General features: G+C 40.9%; 1 protein-coding gene across 3 annotated transcripts in view; it reads left to right on the forward strand.

Annotated features, from left to right (window-relative positions):
* STAG2 (STAG2 cohesin complex component) overlaps positions 1–17,053 on the forward strand; it is a 118,199-nt gene that overhangs the window by 39,660 nt on the left and 61,486 nt on the right. For all 3 annotated transcript variants that reach the window (XM_090059318.1, XM_090059320.1, XM_090059321.1), the window contains exon 2: positions 13,493–13,640. In XM_090059318.1, the coding sequence (XP_089915444.1) occupies positions 13,597–13,640 (44 nt within the window). In that variant the 5' untranslated portion in view covers positions 13,493–13,596. The remainder of the gene's footprint in view (positions 1–13,492; positions 13,641–17,053) is intronic.

The raw sequence follows: 17,053 nt of genomic DNA on the forward strand, positions 1-17,053 counted from the left end.
ATGGCTTACTAGATGGGTAAATACATCTACGTATAGTTAGATGGGGAAATGCTTCTACCTCACAAAAATATGCAACAAGTCCAACCCAGCCAATATGTTAGCTTTTTCATTTTAGAGTCAATCCAGCAGAGGCCAGTGGAATTCAGTAATTCTGCACCGCTGCAGTACTAATAATTTACTGTTTGCATTGCAGTAGCAAGTTGGGGGAATCCCATTTAGTAAGTATTGTGGATGCATATGAAAAGATGAGGGCCTCTAAACCCCTGCCTTTATCTTATAAATAGAGTAGGCAACCATAGATCTTCTGGATCATGGCTTTATGAGCAAGAGACCTAGTGAGGTGTCTGACAGATTTGCTTGTGGCTGATATGCACAGTTTGCGAGTGACACAGCTTATTACAAGTTTCATAGATCCATATGTTGTCTGAATTGCAGCCCAAGTTTACAGCGTGCTGCTTCCTTCTTTCTTGCTTTGCTTCCATCCTCTGGATCAAAGCTGCTTTATGTTGAGCTGTACCCAGTGCCAGATGTTCCTTTCGGATTGGACAGGATTCTGTGCAGATTCTGTGCACTCCTCCCAGCTTTCTGCATTGATGTTGAACAACTTCAGACCATTTTTGCACACTGTGGTACTTTGAGACTTTCTAAAGCAGTCTCAAATCTTGCTGAACGAAGTATTCTTGGGGATACAGTCTTCTCCCATTCTCCTGTCATGGCCAGGCCATCTCATCTTGCTCTTCTTGATGATTAATGGTTTTAAGTGCGTCAGTCCTGCACACTCTAGCACCTCTGTCTGGCATTTTGTCTTCCAGCTTTTATTTTCAGGATCTTGCACGGGCATCCCATGTGGAAATTGTTTGGTGTCCTGAGGTGCCTAACATATGTCGTTCACATTTCTAAGCCATAAAACAGGGATGACAGTACACAAGTCTTGGAGATTTAATATACATCTTAACCTGAATTGAAAGTTTGTTGTTATTTCCTGCACATCTCTGTAATAGTCTGAAATTCTTAGATGATTTTCTAGTTTTGTTAGCCAGTTCAGTCTGAAGGTCAAGATTCATGCTGATTGTAGAACCCAAGTAGCGAAAGTTGTGACGACACCAAGAGGTTTTGCAGGGAAGAGTCGCTGCAAGGAAACAAGGCCGTATCGTCTGCAAACAGGAAATCTTCAGAACCAGTTCTTTCACCTTGGTTTTCATTCTAAACCTTACCATGTTGAATAAGCCTCCATCTAGCCTAGTTTGAAGATAAATGCCATCGTGGCTGTCCTTAGATGCATGAGGAATTGGGAATGAAAAGTAGATGTTAAAAAGCGTGAAGGGTAAGATGCACTGCTGTTTCACTTCATTGATGTTAAAGGCATTTTTGATTCTTTGTTTTCATATGCTACAGTTTCCTTCATACCTTGATGTAATGAGCAAATTCTGTTCAACAGTTTCGGGGGACAACCAAGTTTCTTCTGAACAGTAGAAAGCCCCGTCAACCACATGGAAGGCTTTCATCAAAGTGAAGGCTATTTGTTTTTTCTCTACACCACCTTCTGCAGTTGCTTGACTGAAAATATCATACTAGTGGTGGAGCATCCTGAGTGAAAACTGTTGACTTTTTCGGGATAGAGTCTTTCACCTAGAGACTGCTACTAAGGAGTATAATGCAAGTGACAACTTTTCCAACTATGTTCAACAGGGACTAGTGGTCACGGTTACTTCTGTCCCCCTTGTTTTTGTATAATCGTACAAAACAAGCATCTTTGAAATTTTGCAGTACCACTTTCTCTTTCCAACAGAGCAGTATAACTTCATGGAGCTTTCAAAGTAAGTCATCATCAGCACACTTGTAGATTTTTAGCACACAAGCAGTTGTTGCCCAATGCCTTGTTTCCAGGAATTGATTTAATAGCTTTCTGCAAGTGTTCTAATGTAGGTTCATTGTCCAAATCCATCATAACTTCAAACTGTGGTAATCCTTTCAGCTCTTCATGCCTGATTTCAGTCTCACTGCAGTATAGAATTCCATAGTGTTCAATCCAGGGCTCGAGTTTTTTGTTTATCAGCGATGACATTGCCATTTAAGTCTGTCAGTGGAGCTGTTTTCTTTTTGACTGGACCAGTTGCTTGTTTGGTGCCTTCGTACATTCCAGTGTTATCACCCACATCAGCTGCTTTTTGAATATCATCACGGAGTTTTAGCCAAAAAGTTTGGGCATGCTTCCTAGCCTCCTTTTGCATTTCTCTTCAAGCCTTTCTCAAATTTTCCAGGGCTCTGGTGTTGGGAGATTTCTTGTAGGTGATTAGTGCTGTCCTTTTGTTGTCAACTGGTGGTAGAAGAGTATGAGAGTGCTCTTCAAACCATTTTTTTTTTTTTTTTTTTTTTTTGCCAAGTGCAGTTGCAGCAGCATTGTACATGTTAGATTTTAAGCTTTTCCAAGCCTTGGTATCTGAGTTGTTAGGTAAACTTGCTTTCACAACTTAATTGAATAGTCTGCATCTTTCTATGTCTTTAGAAAATATTTTTAAATTTAGAGTAATTTAGAATAATAATATTTAGAAATCCAGTATTTAAAATGTAATACATTTTAAATAGAAGCCCAACCTAAATAGACAAAAGGGAAAGCAGTGAGAGGTGGACCAGACGCACAAAGTGACATGATTTATGCAGACTATAACAGGAGGTTAGTAGAAGAACATGAAATAGAACTTAACTGCGAACAGTACAAGTTCAGTGTCCTGTCTCTGCCTGTGCTCCCTCTCCAAAGTGTATTGAAGTGGTTTATCACTTGGGGGGGAGGAGGGGGGGTGTCAGTTGAAACTAAATTAGGATTATTCGGTCTGATCTAACTATGTAGCTTCTTTCTTGTTTGTTTTGTGTGATTGTGTGGACTTACTCCATATCCTTTGCAACAACCAGGAAGGGAGAATTAAAGAACTGTTTGTATTTTAGGGGATGGCAGGCCTTATTGCTCTGTGCTTTATTTCTAGTTAGAGATTTCACAGAAGCCTAAAGGAATACAGGAAGTCCTTGACTTAAAACGTTTTGCACTTAAAACATTTATAAATTGACGCCTTGTTTCAACTTTATGACATCAGTTTCGACTTTACACCGCTTGATCCGATGCTACACCGTGCCAACGAACAAGCTCGCTGCGTCGCCCATCTCCCTGGATAACATCTGTCCAAACTTCCTTGGACACTTTCTTTAAGAAAGCAGCCAGGACTCCTGAGAAGACTCCAGCCAAGAACCCTTCAGAAAGTCCAACCAAGAGCCTTTTGAAAAGTCCAGCAAAGTCACCTCAAAGAAGTCCTGCCAAATCCATATGATTGCTATTTACACTATAAATACATCAATGGAGCTACATGACTTATCTATAATTGATTGAATACAAAATTCTGGGGCATTTTAGGTGAATATAGGGTATTGAGCCGTGGTTCAGGAACCAATCCCCCATTTACAACATTGTTTCTTATGAGGAAATTGGTTCAGAGTTATGTTTTGACTTAAGATGAAGTTTTTAGGAACCAACTGTATCATAAGTCCGAGGGCTGCCTGTAATTAAAAACCCAAATCACACAGGTTTTTCAATATGATTTTAGGTACCTCCCTCCTGTAGGCTCTTGAAAAATCTCAGCTAGTTAACCTTTACTCCTCCCCCCCCCCCCCTTTTTTTTTTCCCACCAAATTCTGGTGCAAGTAGTGGTTGAAATATTTACTTATCTAGAAACTACTGCTTCAGACGGCACTTTTCAGAATCTTTGCCTCCTTAGTTAATTTCCCTTTGGAGGTCTTGGATATTTTAATTATTGTTTTTAAAAGCATCTTTCTTGGCTCTTATTTGTCAGTCTTTAGATGGCCTAATTTATATCTTTGTCTTGTTGAATGGGCTTTTATTTTCTTCCTGAAAAATGAAGCTCCCATACAGCCCAAGAAACCGGTTGATTGATTGTAACCTCTGGAGGGCATCCTTTGGTTGGGGGGAGGTACTTTGTGACAAATAGTAGGTGGCTTAACTTTCACTATGTTCCACTACCCACCATACTCAAATGAATCCAGAGGAGGCTTGTTGTCTTCCCTGGTTGATGGAGGGGAGAAAAATTTTGCCTTGCATGTGAGTAAATGGAGTAATACTAATCTTTCCCTATTTAAAAAAAAAAAAAAAAAAGGGAAAAAACCCTCACTGTTCCAAGGGTAACAGATTTAACAACAAGTTTACAAGGTATACATATGCTTAAACCCATGTCATTGCATTTTATAATACCAAACAGCTCAGTTATTTTAATTTTTTTTCTTAAAAGTATGTTGATTTTAAAAAACAAAACAAACTGAATAAACTTGTAACTAACCCATCTTAATGAACTCTTGTGCTTTTCAGAATATTTAAACGTATTTAATAAATAAAATCAACACAAATCCAGGAAATCTTCTGCTGTAGAACAAGCCCATACGCTGGGATCAGGCTTAGCATTGCCTTCCCTGTCTTGTGCGCCTGAATTGGACCTGGCCCTGCATACTGGGATTGGGTGCCTGATCCACTGCACAGGGACCAGGGTATCAGGAGAGTGGTGCCACCAAATTTCTGGACCCCTGGGGATCCCTGCAGGCCTGATGACATGGTACTGCAGTAATACCTGGGGTTGAACCCCCCTGCTTCCAGATGTTCAAAATTTTAATTATACTGTGTAAGAGGCAGTAAAACAATTGGAACTTTGCTATTTCTTGGTATCAGCATAGGAAAATCTGTATTTAAAAAAACAAGATGGCTTTTTATCTTGCAATGAAGGGTGCTTGGGAATCTGAAATGGAATAGATGCTGCCCTGCATGTCATAGGCCCTGCTTATCTTGACGTCTTGTTTACAGGAGCAGGGTCACTACAAGCTTCATGTGGAAGTTTAAAGGCAACATTGTGAACCTTGTTCATAATTCTGAATTTAGCCCTTGTTGCCAGTTGGACAGGTCTCTTAAGCAAAGAAGAAATAGAAATACTGCCAGTATTATAACTTTGCTTATAAAATCTTACAAAGTTTTGTATATCAAACAAGCCACGTAGGAAAAATTAAAAAAAAGTATGCATATAGTCACATTGCACCTCATTTCAGCTCTGGGGTTGTGTCTGCCAGGTGATCAGAACCACTGATAAAGGGAGCTTTAACTGTTAATTTGTTTTGTGTTACGTTTTAAGTATTTTGGAATGGTTTGTTTGTTTGTTTTTTGTAATTTGAGTAAAACTTGATGGCATTTGACACAACCCCTTGTCTAACTTCAGAAGGAATAATGCACTTTTTCAGACCTATGGCAAAGACCATGTAGCTATGTAAAACTTGTGCTTTTTAAAAATTCCTTCCGAGTAGTAATTTGGTATGGTATTGGAGGCATTTTTTGCCATGGAAAGAAAATACCTAATTGACCTAAAAATTATATTTTTATACTGGGCTTCTTTTCTGACAGAGTTTTAAGTGGAAATCTTGGTTTTTCTTTTCAGTTTTTTCATGTTGACAATGCCAGTAAACCAATATAATAATAATAAGAAAATTCTTGTAGTATTCTAAGAATAATTTCTGCACAGCTGATTAAGGCGCATTGGTATTTTCCAGTATTGAATGGTCTACCCTAGGCTCTCAGACCTTTTCTTCTTGTGTACCCGCTTCCAGATTTACCAGTTGCTCACAAACCCAGCATGCATTTTATATTTTAATTCCTTAAATGTTCCTTATTATAATGAAAATTAAATTCGGTATCACACAGTTTTCTCCTGTGTACACTCCAGAGATGTCTTGCATACCCAGGGCTACGCATACCATAGTTCAGGAGCCCCTGTTTTAGGGTTTCTAATTTAACTTCTGAGGAGCCACAGGAGGCACACCACACAGGTCTCCTGGACATCTTGGGCCCCTAGGGCTGTGGCACCTTGCCTCCAGGGGTGAGGACAGGAAGGTGGAAACTTCTTGGCAGCAGCAGCAGTCAGAGCTATGGCTGGAGTGGCAAGCTGGACATGAGCCCACAGGCTGCAAATTGGGTAGCCTTGGTCTGTCTTATTTGTCTCCCTTGATAAAATTGTTACCTTTCTGAGAGCTTCACAATCCATTGATTTTTCTTTCTCGTACCAGTCCTGTTACAAAAGTACAGTTCCCACTTTAGGGATTAGGAATTGAGGCACGGGGAAGGTTAAGTAATTTGCCCAAAGTTTCAAATGGGAATTAAATCTAAATCTCTTGTTTCCCTTCTCTGTCTGTAAAACCATCATCCGTTTCTTTGTATTTTTTACTCGGCTACAAAGATGATGAAAGCATCTTATCATTTGTCCAGATCAAATTTACCTGGAGTTGTAAACACTAAGTACAGCAGCAAAGGTGGGTGGGTGGGGATGTGCGTGTGAACAAGAGACATAATTTAAAATTTCATAATTTCTGAGTCTTCTGTTTAACTAATACAGAATAGTGTAAATTCGCATAAAGCTGTGGGTTTTTTTGGTCTCTCTTGCAAATTTAAATATTCCATAGTAAACTTTATCTTGGACTACTATATTGGGTGATTTACTCAGATAATGGCTTACATGCAGCTGTCTTTTCACAGCAGAATTAATTTGAATTAGCTTGGCTTTGGGGAGAGTGGCCATACTGCAAAACAACACTTGAGTTAGCGCATGCACACGGGCGATCTTCTCATTTATCTGTGTTGCACAGACCTTTTCAGCTACATCCCATGGTTCTTAGTGTTTTCTGGGCTAAAGTGCTTTTTGAGTTCTTCAATTGCCTAGAGAGTGAATTTGTTATTGGTGCATATTGTGGGAATTGTGGGTGGGTGTTGGAAGACAAATGGCATTCAAGTGGCACTAGCTGTGTTCTTGATACAGAATGGTTATGTTAGCCATTGATGAATTGTTCTTGAACCCTAGCTTACTCTGTTCTTGGACTAAACTTGGGTTAAGAGCATTTATCACATTGGGTTACTGTGTGCATAGGACTCTGAGATAACGGCAGCACACAACTTAGCAATTTTGCGATGAAGACCAGCTTCAATTCTGGGTATTGTTTCATGCTTAGTCTTTGCTATTTGTACTAGTCACAAATGCTTCTATTTGAACCTTCATAACCTACAGTAATTTTTGCATAATTAATTGTCTGCATATATTTTTGTTGCTTCAGTGAATCAAAATGGTATTTGTTTATCATTTTTTATTTGGTAAGGCCTAGCGTAACAGTGCTTTTTCTTTAATCTGTAGTAACTCATGAGGGAGACCAGCTGGTTCGAAGAGACATGAACTTTATAAGACAGCATCTGACCGCATAGGCTGCTGCCCATGAAAGCTGATGTCTCTCTGAACCAGTCTGCCTTCGTACCTTCCCCCCTGCCTGACATCAGACTTTGAATCCGTGCTGTTACTTTTTGAGCACTCTAAGCAGTTGAATAAGGTCATAATGCTGTTGCGTTGTCTTTGATACTTTTCTACCCCAGGAGAGCCCAGAGTGATTCCAAGTATTTCTTTAATCTCATTCAGTGTTTGTTCAAGAAGTTTTTAGTATATTTAAACTTTTTATATAGAGAATTGGCAAAAGTAAACAAAATGTGCAACAACACCATTGCTGCATAACAATACATTATAAAGCTTATTGTACAGGAATAACTAGGTCAACCTCTGGGTGACCTGTCTTTTGGAGTTTCCTTAGTTAGCTTGAGGCTAGAGCTCCACCTTGTGATCTTTCAGCATGATACATTTCTTCTAAAAGTTAATAAGTTAATTATGTTTCAGCAGAACTTAGTGGCTTTCTGAAGTTCATAAATCATTTTTTCAACCAGACTTTTAAAAATTTTTAGTTGTAAAATATGCATTTCTGCGTAAATATGTGTATATATTATTATATGAAATTAAGGTGTTTAGTACTCAGGTTGGGTTTGTTTTTTTTTGTTTTTGTTTTTTAAAGACGGCTACAGTTTTGTGGTAATACAGGAGTACGTATATTGTCTTTTTCATAGAGTGATATATGTGTCAGCACCTGGTTTGAAAACTGTGTTTCAGGTTATCCATAGTAGGGACACGTTTAGACAATTTGTGGTTTTCTGTTGGTTGGAATGACAGCTGTCAAGTAGCCATACTTACCTTTATTCTTTTCTGACTTTACTACATCCAAACATTTATAGTCTTTTTTTCTGTCTTTAATGACATCTCAACAAGTGCACATAACAAACATATCTTTGCCCTTTTCTGTTTATGGTCCTTACCTTTCTCAGATAATCCCCCTACCTAGTCCCCCCCTTCCCCCCCCACCTTTATTTTCTGAGTCATTTTTATTTCCCCTTGCTAGGATTAATGTGACTGCCTGGGTCCTTTCTAGTCCTATGTCTCCGTGTAATGTTGTAAGCTCTTTTGTGCCTCGTACGTGTCATTGCATTGTAAAGCATTTTGCTAAATAAGTAACGTAGTGGCTTCTAACACTGTTGGCCAAATGCTGAGCTCTCTTTTCAGTTCCTTCCTTCATTAAAACTACAGTTCCATTCCCCTTGGAAAACTGCAAGCCCAATTGAATCTTTGTAGCCAAGACTCTTCAGCTCCAAGAAGGAGCTTGATATTCCTCTCCTGTTTTAATTACAAGTCCATTACTTGCTTTGGCCAAAATGACCTCATTTTCTTTTTTCTTTCCTGATTTTTCTTCCTCGAAATAATTAGTCTTACACAGTGTCACCATGTAACTTCAGAGAGAGGTTTTTTTGTTCCAATTTGTTCCGTTTTTTAAACTTTTTTTTTTTATTTAGGCAAATATGAAAACATGACAACACTGGAGTAACAGTTGTGTAAGGTTAGAGTTATTACATATTTACAGGAGAATAAATAATAGAGAAGAATTCTTACCCCTTAGGTTTCCCATATGTAAATATAGCATTTATTAATGTTCAGATAGTCTGGCCAGACGCACACTGGTTTACTGGCTGGTGTTATTATGTATGGATACTATAATAATAAAATATTAATATAGCAATAGTAAATATATAACATGTTATATAGCATGTGTGTACACACACATTAAAAGCTACAGTTGCCTTTACATTTGTTTAATATAAGAAAGTAAAGTGTATGTCTGGTCTAGTTAATATAACTGCAGTACTGTTTTGATCTCTGTGTATTGATTTATACGTTCTTGCCTGAAAATTTAACTTTATTTACAAAAGCCTCTGCTGGCCTTCCTCCCTTTCCCCCTGTAACTTTCCCATCCCAGTTTTCCCTCTCACTTCGATCCACAAATAATCCTTATATTTTGCACCCTTTACCTTCTGCTAAAATGTGGAGAATTCACCCCATCCCTCAGGTGCCATGGAATATTTAACCCCTCAATACCTGGGAGATTTGACTACCAACTGTAAGGGAATCATGGCACTGTATCATAGATACTGGTTTCTGGGGAGAACTGTTTTGCAGAGCCATATGAGACTTCCACCCAGTCTCTTCTTATGTTACGTTATATTTATATCTTTTCCCCACCCCTCACCATTTGCTTTTAAATTGAGGGCATGTCTTTACTTCCCCATTTTCCTATATTTCAGTCTCCAACACTGTTTTTTTTAAATCTCTTTCCCCCTCCCCTCATGATACTCCCCCTTTCATATTTTCTTTTAAGCTCCCTCAGACAATTATTCAGTTGCACTCAAATCCTCTTGAATACTCTTGGTTTTGTGAATTATTCTAGTCGTCTTGTCCTTGTACTTTGCTGTCTTCTTTCTCCTGGGTTTAAGAAATTGCTGTTCAGTACAGTGACGTTGCCTCTCACTGTTTGTGTGTGTCAGTCTCTTGCATTTTATACCCTTTCAGAGAAGGATAAGAAGTCTCTCTCTAACCTTCTCCAGAAACTGCTGCTTTTGTTAAAAGCAGCAAATGTAGTATTGTATCTCTTGGTTTGTTTGAATTGGGGAGAGTGTAGAGCAGCAGTTCTCATCTTTTTTAGTCTTGGGGCACCCCTTGGATAATGTAAGATCTTAGTTTTCACTCCCCCCCCCAGTGGAAAAATAATAGAGCACTTCTGTTCCAGAAGAACTCTGGAAGAACACAACTACATGTGGATTTCTGTTCGGAGTTTGTGTTTATCTTGTGAATCATATTAGTAAACGTAACAGTGCTGCTAGCATTACGTGGCACTGCATAGCACAGCTGAGAGTCGGAAGGCCCCCAGGGTGCTGTGGCTCCTGGTTGAGAGTCACAGGTGTAGGGAGCTCGGTGCGCTCTGTCTATAGGGACTGTTGTGTTCAGCTGCAGGAAGGAGTGGGATACCCGCTCTAAATATTCTGCTCAATGGGGGGGTCTTCTTATTCTACTGTTGTTTCTTCTCTTGAAGTTTTCTATAACCTAATTTTTCTTTGCAAGCTCCTTTTCCTCATTTTACTTCGCAGATTTGTTGCTTATTTATCTTCAGGTCTGTGACCCTGCCCCCAGTTTCTTTTATCTCTGCTTTGTTTTTTATCAAACTGGGCCTGCCTATGAAGGATTTTAGAGCTTTGATTTCTGAGATGAACTTGCCAAAGTTCTCTCTGGTCAAAGGGGCTGTTTTGTTAGTCGCTTCTGTTTCTCCATGCAGCAGCAGCAACCGTTGATTCTGCAGACCCTGTGGGCTGTTTTGAATGAAATTCTTCCAGCGAGTTTCTTCTGGAGAATTAGCTTTTCAGATTGGTCCTCTTATGTGGAATACATGTCATACAAACAGAGGAATTGGGGTTTTGTAGGAGTCAAGGGGGGGATGGGGGATCAGTACTGTTGTTGGATTTTGCCATCTCTGCCATGGCGGTCTAGCTTCAGGCAGCCATCTGCTCCAGACGTGTAATACGATCCCCACAGGCATCTCGTTTTAATTGAGGACTGCTTTAATTTTGGAGCATTGGGTGCACCAGCTGTATAATTTAAACTTGGTGATAAAGATCATTTTTAAGCAATTGATGCCTCTTCTAAAAATGTTTTGGTGATTGTTTGAAACCATTTTTTTGGTAATACTTTTAAACCAAGTCTGTTAGTGAAATAGTTTAAATGACTGTCCTTGCTTTGATGCTCTGAGGCTTTGGGCAAATAACTTTTCTGTAATTTGGGGAACAGATGTGTATATGACTGACTTATAAAGGGGTTTTAAAAGAAGTCGTAATTGCAGATAGACACGAGGAACCCTAATTTCCTTCAATAGGGTTAGTGCATGGGTGTGTTTCCAATTTTTTTAAAGTAAAATGAAAAAAACAATCCATGGATAAGAGCTGTATTGAACCCTGCATGTCATTGGCTGTGTCAAAATTAGGGATGGGTAGTGTGTTTTGACAATTTTTCCTGTTGAATAGTGGGATTAAAAAGGACTTGGGGAGCGTGAGAGAGGTTGTTGCTTGCTTGTTTTTGAGTGAGAGCTTTTGGTTTCGTGCAAATTATCTGCTGGGGCAGTCAGCTGCTCACTGCCATGACCAGCAGCTACTTGGTTTTTTTACAGTTTGGGGTTTTCTTTTATTTTGACAATCTTGCTCTTGAGAAGCCTTTTCTGTTGACAGTTAATTGCAACTGCTGATACTTTCCTGTGGGGAAAACAAGTCCACACTTCCAGAACAACAAAAACAGAAACCTTTCATTTGAAAAATTCCTGTTTTAACTTTTAACTTTTAGTTAGAGTTCTTGTAACCGAAACACAGGCCTCTGCCACTTCCCAAGTGGAGTACCTGGTAGTGGTAACAGAAAGAGGATGAAATTAAGGGGGGTGGGGGGGAGTCTTGGTTTTTTGTCCCCCCACCCCCCCCAGTAGATTTTACAGGTGTTGGCTAAACAGCAAGCTAATGTTAAATCTGTTTTTTTCTTGGTCCTATTCCAGGTTGTGTGTGGGAGTACATTTTAGTGGTTTACAGACTTTTCAGCATTTGTTTCCGTCCTGCTCTTTTCTTTCCCTGTTTCCCTCGATTCCTGTCATGCCTCTGCACTCGACTTCATTTCAGTCTTTTTCCATACTCAGAGCGCATGGAGAGCATTGGCAGCAGAGGAGAGGCGGTTTCTCTCCTCCATTTCCTGTGCTTGAAGCACCAATGGCTTCTGGTAGCCAGAAGGAGCAATTGCAAGAAAAATCCTGCTCTGCCCTCTGCAGGACTGAAATTATGCACGCTCAGTTTAGACAAAATCTTTGCAGTGTATAGCTGCCAAACTCTAGCCTCTACTGAGCATGTCCTAATAGTAGTTCCTTGTAGATTTTTGGTTCCTGTTCCATAGTTTAGAGGCACTAGAACTTCTCAGTAAGACACTGGAATATGTGTTCACGTTTTCAGAAATGACATTCTTTTCCTTTAATTCACTTTTTCTAAAATGGCATGAAAAACTTCATACTAACATTTTAAGGAGATCAGTAGGAGACAGATGCCTGTATTGAATATTCCATCATAAACAGCTAACCTTGACTTAGTTTTATGCTCCAGAAATCAGGTTTCAGTAATGGAAAATGTTAGGAAAATTAACTGTAGTCATTACTGTGCACTCTGTTCTGTTACATGGCAGTTCTTTTAATTGTGCACTGACTTGTCCTGTTAGGACGCTAGATGGGCCACTAAACTGCTGTAGCAATTCTTGTTACTTTTTTGTCGAAAATGGGACAATCTCACTAGTCTTCAAGGTAGATAATAAGTTATTGCTTGTTAAGACACCCTAAATAATAAAGTTGATAAACTGACATACTAACCACGTTGAAGGTCAAAAAAAGGTGGTGAAAAGAACCAGTATCACTCTCAGCCCCCTCTTTATGGAGGTACTCAAAAAAATTAAGGTGATTCAGAGGTGTAAAGTTGATGAACACTAAATTTAAAGTGCATTAAACCAGTGTGAAACCACATCTGTTCTTTGGCTTGGCTTTCTCAGGGCTCTGTGTGCTCCACACTGTTTACTGTCCCCTAGTTCAGAGACGATATCGAGCCTTTTTCTTAAGTTATTCTCTTCTAATCTGACCTAGGCCCGAGGTATCAAACTCATCTGCCTGCGTGGGCTGGATTGGGCTCAGAAGTTGGCACTGCGTGCTAGAGTCAATATGCGCTCCAGACTGCTTCCCCATGCCTGGAGCTGGTGTGTGAGCCCAATCTAGACTGGCCACGTATCAGCTTGTGCGTGCCATATGCAGTACATGGGCCCAGTCCAAGACCCATAGGCAGCACTGTGTTCCATGGGCTGCATTTAGCCTATGGGCTGTATCATTGACACCCCTGACCTAGACTAATGGCATATATGCAACACTTACTATTTGTCCTTGAAAAATGCTTTAATAGGTACTCTTTCTCTGTACATATTCTTATTATTACAAAGGGGCTGCAGAAGCCTGAGGAGAATATTGGAGGGGGGGAGTAGTAGATGTACAGATTTGTATTAAAAAGGAGAAAAAAACTTTTGAGACAAATTAAAGGATAATATATAGGGTGTGACACAAACATTTTGCACCTTAATTTTAGGTTCTATTTTCTTGAAAAATTTAGGATTTAATACCTATATGTATATGTTTGTTTTTATTTTTTTTATAGGAATTGTGTAGAGCAAAAGGAAGAAAAGCAAGTAAGCTTGCATATTACAGACTGGTTTCTGAACATATTTCTAATACAGTGGGGTTACAGAAGATGATAAAGAAATGATAGCAGCTCCAGAAATACCAACTGATTTTACTCTCCTTCAGTAAGTAAATTATAGTATTTACATTTTAAAGAGACATGCACGTTTTTTGTAATGGTAATTACAGTGTATACAGTTGCTTTTATAATTGTTAAAAATGGCACATTTTGTGCAATGATAGCAAGGTTATTCTGTCAAACAATTATGGCAATGTAAAATGCGAAGTGTTTCTTGAATAATGTCTTCAGTATCCAAGGTAATTTAAAATAGCTCTTTTACAAGTGACTTTTTTTAACCCTAGAATAGTTTTTTAGAATCTTTTATTAGAACCTTTTTCCTAGGAAAAGCCATATAGCTATGCTCCTGAAATGGTTTCCGTTAGAACAATGCATCTTTCCGACAAGATATCTTATAACTTGCTCTTTGAATTAAAAGCATTTTGGTTAGGAATACTTTTAATGTCAGATTTTTTCCTTCTGTTTGGGAAACTGGGGGCTTGTTCTTAACAAGCAGACAGAGTTGCTTAATCCTTGTGCCAAGTGCTGATAATGTCTTAAGATGGGAGACATTCAGTTATAATGTGTACATTAATAATTCTGCTAGTCTTCTAGTCTGTATTTTGAGAAACAGACAAAATTTTATTTTATTTTATTACTTAATTTTTTTAAGAAAGGCATGAATAGATGGATGTGGGGGAGGCAGGGTGAAAATGTTCTTCTACACTGATCAACCCTTTTAAGACTTCTTTGAAATAAAATACATGCATCTGTTTGTTTGTCTAGGTCACCTATAAAAAAAACAAAACAAAAAACATTTTTTAAGCCATGACTTCAGGTAAATGCACCTGAGTTTTGAAACTGCTTGTAAACTACTCCTAAATAAATTATTTTTTTCAGATTTGTTGAGAACATTATACAAAGTAGGGAGTGGGAAAACTTGAACATGAGTATAGTTGGTAATGCTTAAGGTTTTCTTTAAGTAGAGCCAGATGGTAATCTGTACAGCTGGCTCTGGATTTACGTGCATTTGCCAGTAATGCAACTAAGGGACCACCAGCCCCCTACACTGAGGAGGGGTGCATGCAAAAAGAGCTGTTGCTGGCAACCCAAAGGTGAGCCTTCCAGTCTGAGAAGCCCCATGGGCTCGATGACCTGCTTGCTTGTGTTGGATATGACAGGCCATGTAGTTGACACCCCTGATTTTAGGCATGTGTGAAGGGTTCAGTAATGTTATCAAGTACTACAGAAATTTAACAGTTGTGGGGGGAAGGGGGTTTTAGGCTTTATTTAAAGGGAACAGTTGACATATTTAACTTTCATTTGGTTTTAAACTGGTATGAATGTGTTTAGGCAGTCTTTTTATTTCAGTTTTAAGCATGACATATTTCAATTTAACAAACTAATTCCTAATTAAAGGTGACCTGAAATAAACTCTGGTTAAACCAGTTAAAATGATGGGGACCAACTTTTTGGTAGGTATGCCACAGATTAAGCCCCACAGCTGCCTTGAGGGTCACTCTGAGCCCCTTTTTCTGCTGTGTTTGTTCTGCATTCTGGTCCTTTTCCAGTCTGCTGCTCTGCTGCCTGCCTTCTTGCTCATCTGCTACATGCCACTTGTGGAATGTGTGCCACAGGTTGGGCACCTCTGAGGCCACGGCCTTTTATGTTGGTTTAAATCCCTTCACACTAAACTTTACAGTTTATGATGTTTTTCAGATGCATAGAATTTGCATTGTGCTAACACATGAAATACTTGACATGCTTTGGAAAGAAAAATAGTTTAGAGTTAATCAGCACAGGGTCTTTTAGGCTGCTTACAGGCATTCAAAAAGTCTTTGCAGGTTAGTCTAACCTGCATAGATTGAAGCAGTAAGCAAGTGAATAGACGTTCACTTTTGATTCTGGAAATGCAGCCACGTGTCTGCAGTGGCTCGCGCTAGAAGCTGGAAGGTATTAGACTGAGCCCTCTCTTCCCTTCAGACTGGAGGGAAGCTGAACTGAGGTGGGGTGTGGGGTATGACCAGGCCCTGGTAGGCTGAGTATGACTGGGGAAGAGTTTAAACCCCAACCTTGGCCTGCAGGGACCCCAGCCTTGCTTGTCCCCTGCTTGTGGCTCAGCATGGCCCAGAACCCCCAGAGCCTCCTTCCCAGTCGAGATGCAATCCCTCTGCAACTTCCCAGCTGCTGGGGCTGAGGTTTCACCTCGGAAGAGTGATGCCCGGGCTGGCCCTGGTCCCAGCCCCCACAGTGGCACAGAGGGCAGGCTCGCTTCCTCAGCCCCAAGCACTATCACCTGCATCTTCTGGGCTGCCAGGTGCACACTGCTGATTCTTCCCGTACCCAGCACAAGTGGAGCAGCACAGCCCTGTGTACTAGGCACAAAGCTCTAAATGCCCTTATAGCTTCCCTGCCACCGCTGTCAGGGGCGCCTGTCCTGGCTGTACTGGCAGGTGCCACCTATTCCGCCAAACTGGGCGGCTGTTGGGGCAGGTGGCGGGAAGCCATGAGTAGTGCCTCCCGACCTGGCGCATACTATGTGGGGATGTCTGCACCTACAAGGTCTGGAACGGGCTCCCAAGGAAGGTGGTGCTCTCCCCTACCCTGGGGGTCTTCAGGCAAAGGCTAGATGTGTATCTAGCTGGGGTAATGTAGGCCCAGCACTCTTTCCTGCTTATGCAGGGGGTCGGACTCGATGATCTATTGAGGTCCCTTCCGACCCTAGCATCTATGAATCTGTGACTCTAAGGCTTCCCCACCTGCTTGCACCTGCAGTCAGCTGAAGATTAGTGACATGGGTGGCACCTACCAATACAGCCAGGGCAAGCCCACCTGATGGCAGTGGTAGCAGAGAAGCTGTAGGAGTACAGCCTTGCACCTGGTACGCAGAGCAGTGCTGCGTTGCTGCTGTTGGGTAGGGGAAGAGTCAGTGGTGCTTGCCCAGCTCATTTGGCCCAGGGGACGCAGGTAATAGTGAATCCGCCCTGTACATGCTGCTGAGGGGGCTGGCTCAGGTGTCGTTCTTGAGTGGGTAGAAAGGGCTACCGGGCAGGAGCTGCTCCCCCAGTTGCATGGTTGGTTCATCTCTGCCCTGGGCTAGTGCCAACACTGGAGCCCCTTCCCTGTCCCTTTCCCTCCCAGTCCCTGCAGTCTGTGCTCAGCAGGGCTCACATCCAGGATGGAACTGCCGTCATTCCTCTGTGCATGTCTCCACCTGGGCCTGGTTGTTGTCCCTTCCCTTCCCCGATCTGGCCTTTGCTCCTTGGCTGTCCCAAGCGAAACCTCGGCCCTGGTGGCTGGGAAGGTGCAATGGGATTGCACCCTGTCTGGGAGAGGGCCTCTGGGGGTCCCTGGCCATTCTGATCCACTAGCAGAAGCGGGGAAAAGCCTGGCTGGTGTCCATGTTGGTGGGACAGGAGAGGAAGGGGGAAATTAAACCTCTCTCTGTCCCCTTTTTGCTTGAGGCTGCTGCTGGGGCTG

The sequence above is a fragment of the Crocodylus siamensis genome, chromosome 8 (genome assembly GCF_052110815.1).
Source record: "Crocodylus siamensis isolate JL-2025a chromosome 8, ASM5211081v1, whole genome shotgun sequence".
Taxonomy (NCBI): domain Eukaryota; kingdom Metazoa; phylum Chordata; order Crocodylia; family Crocodylidae; genus Crocodylus; species Crocodylus siamensis.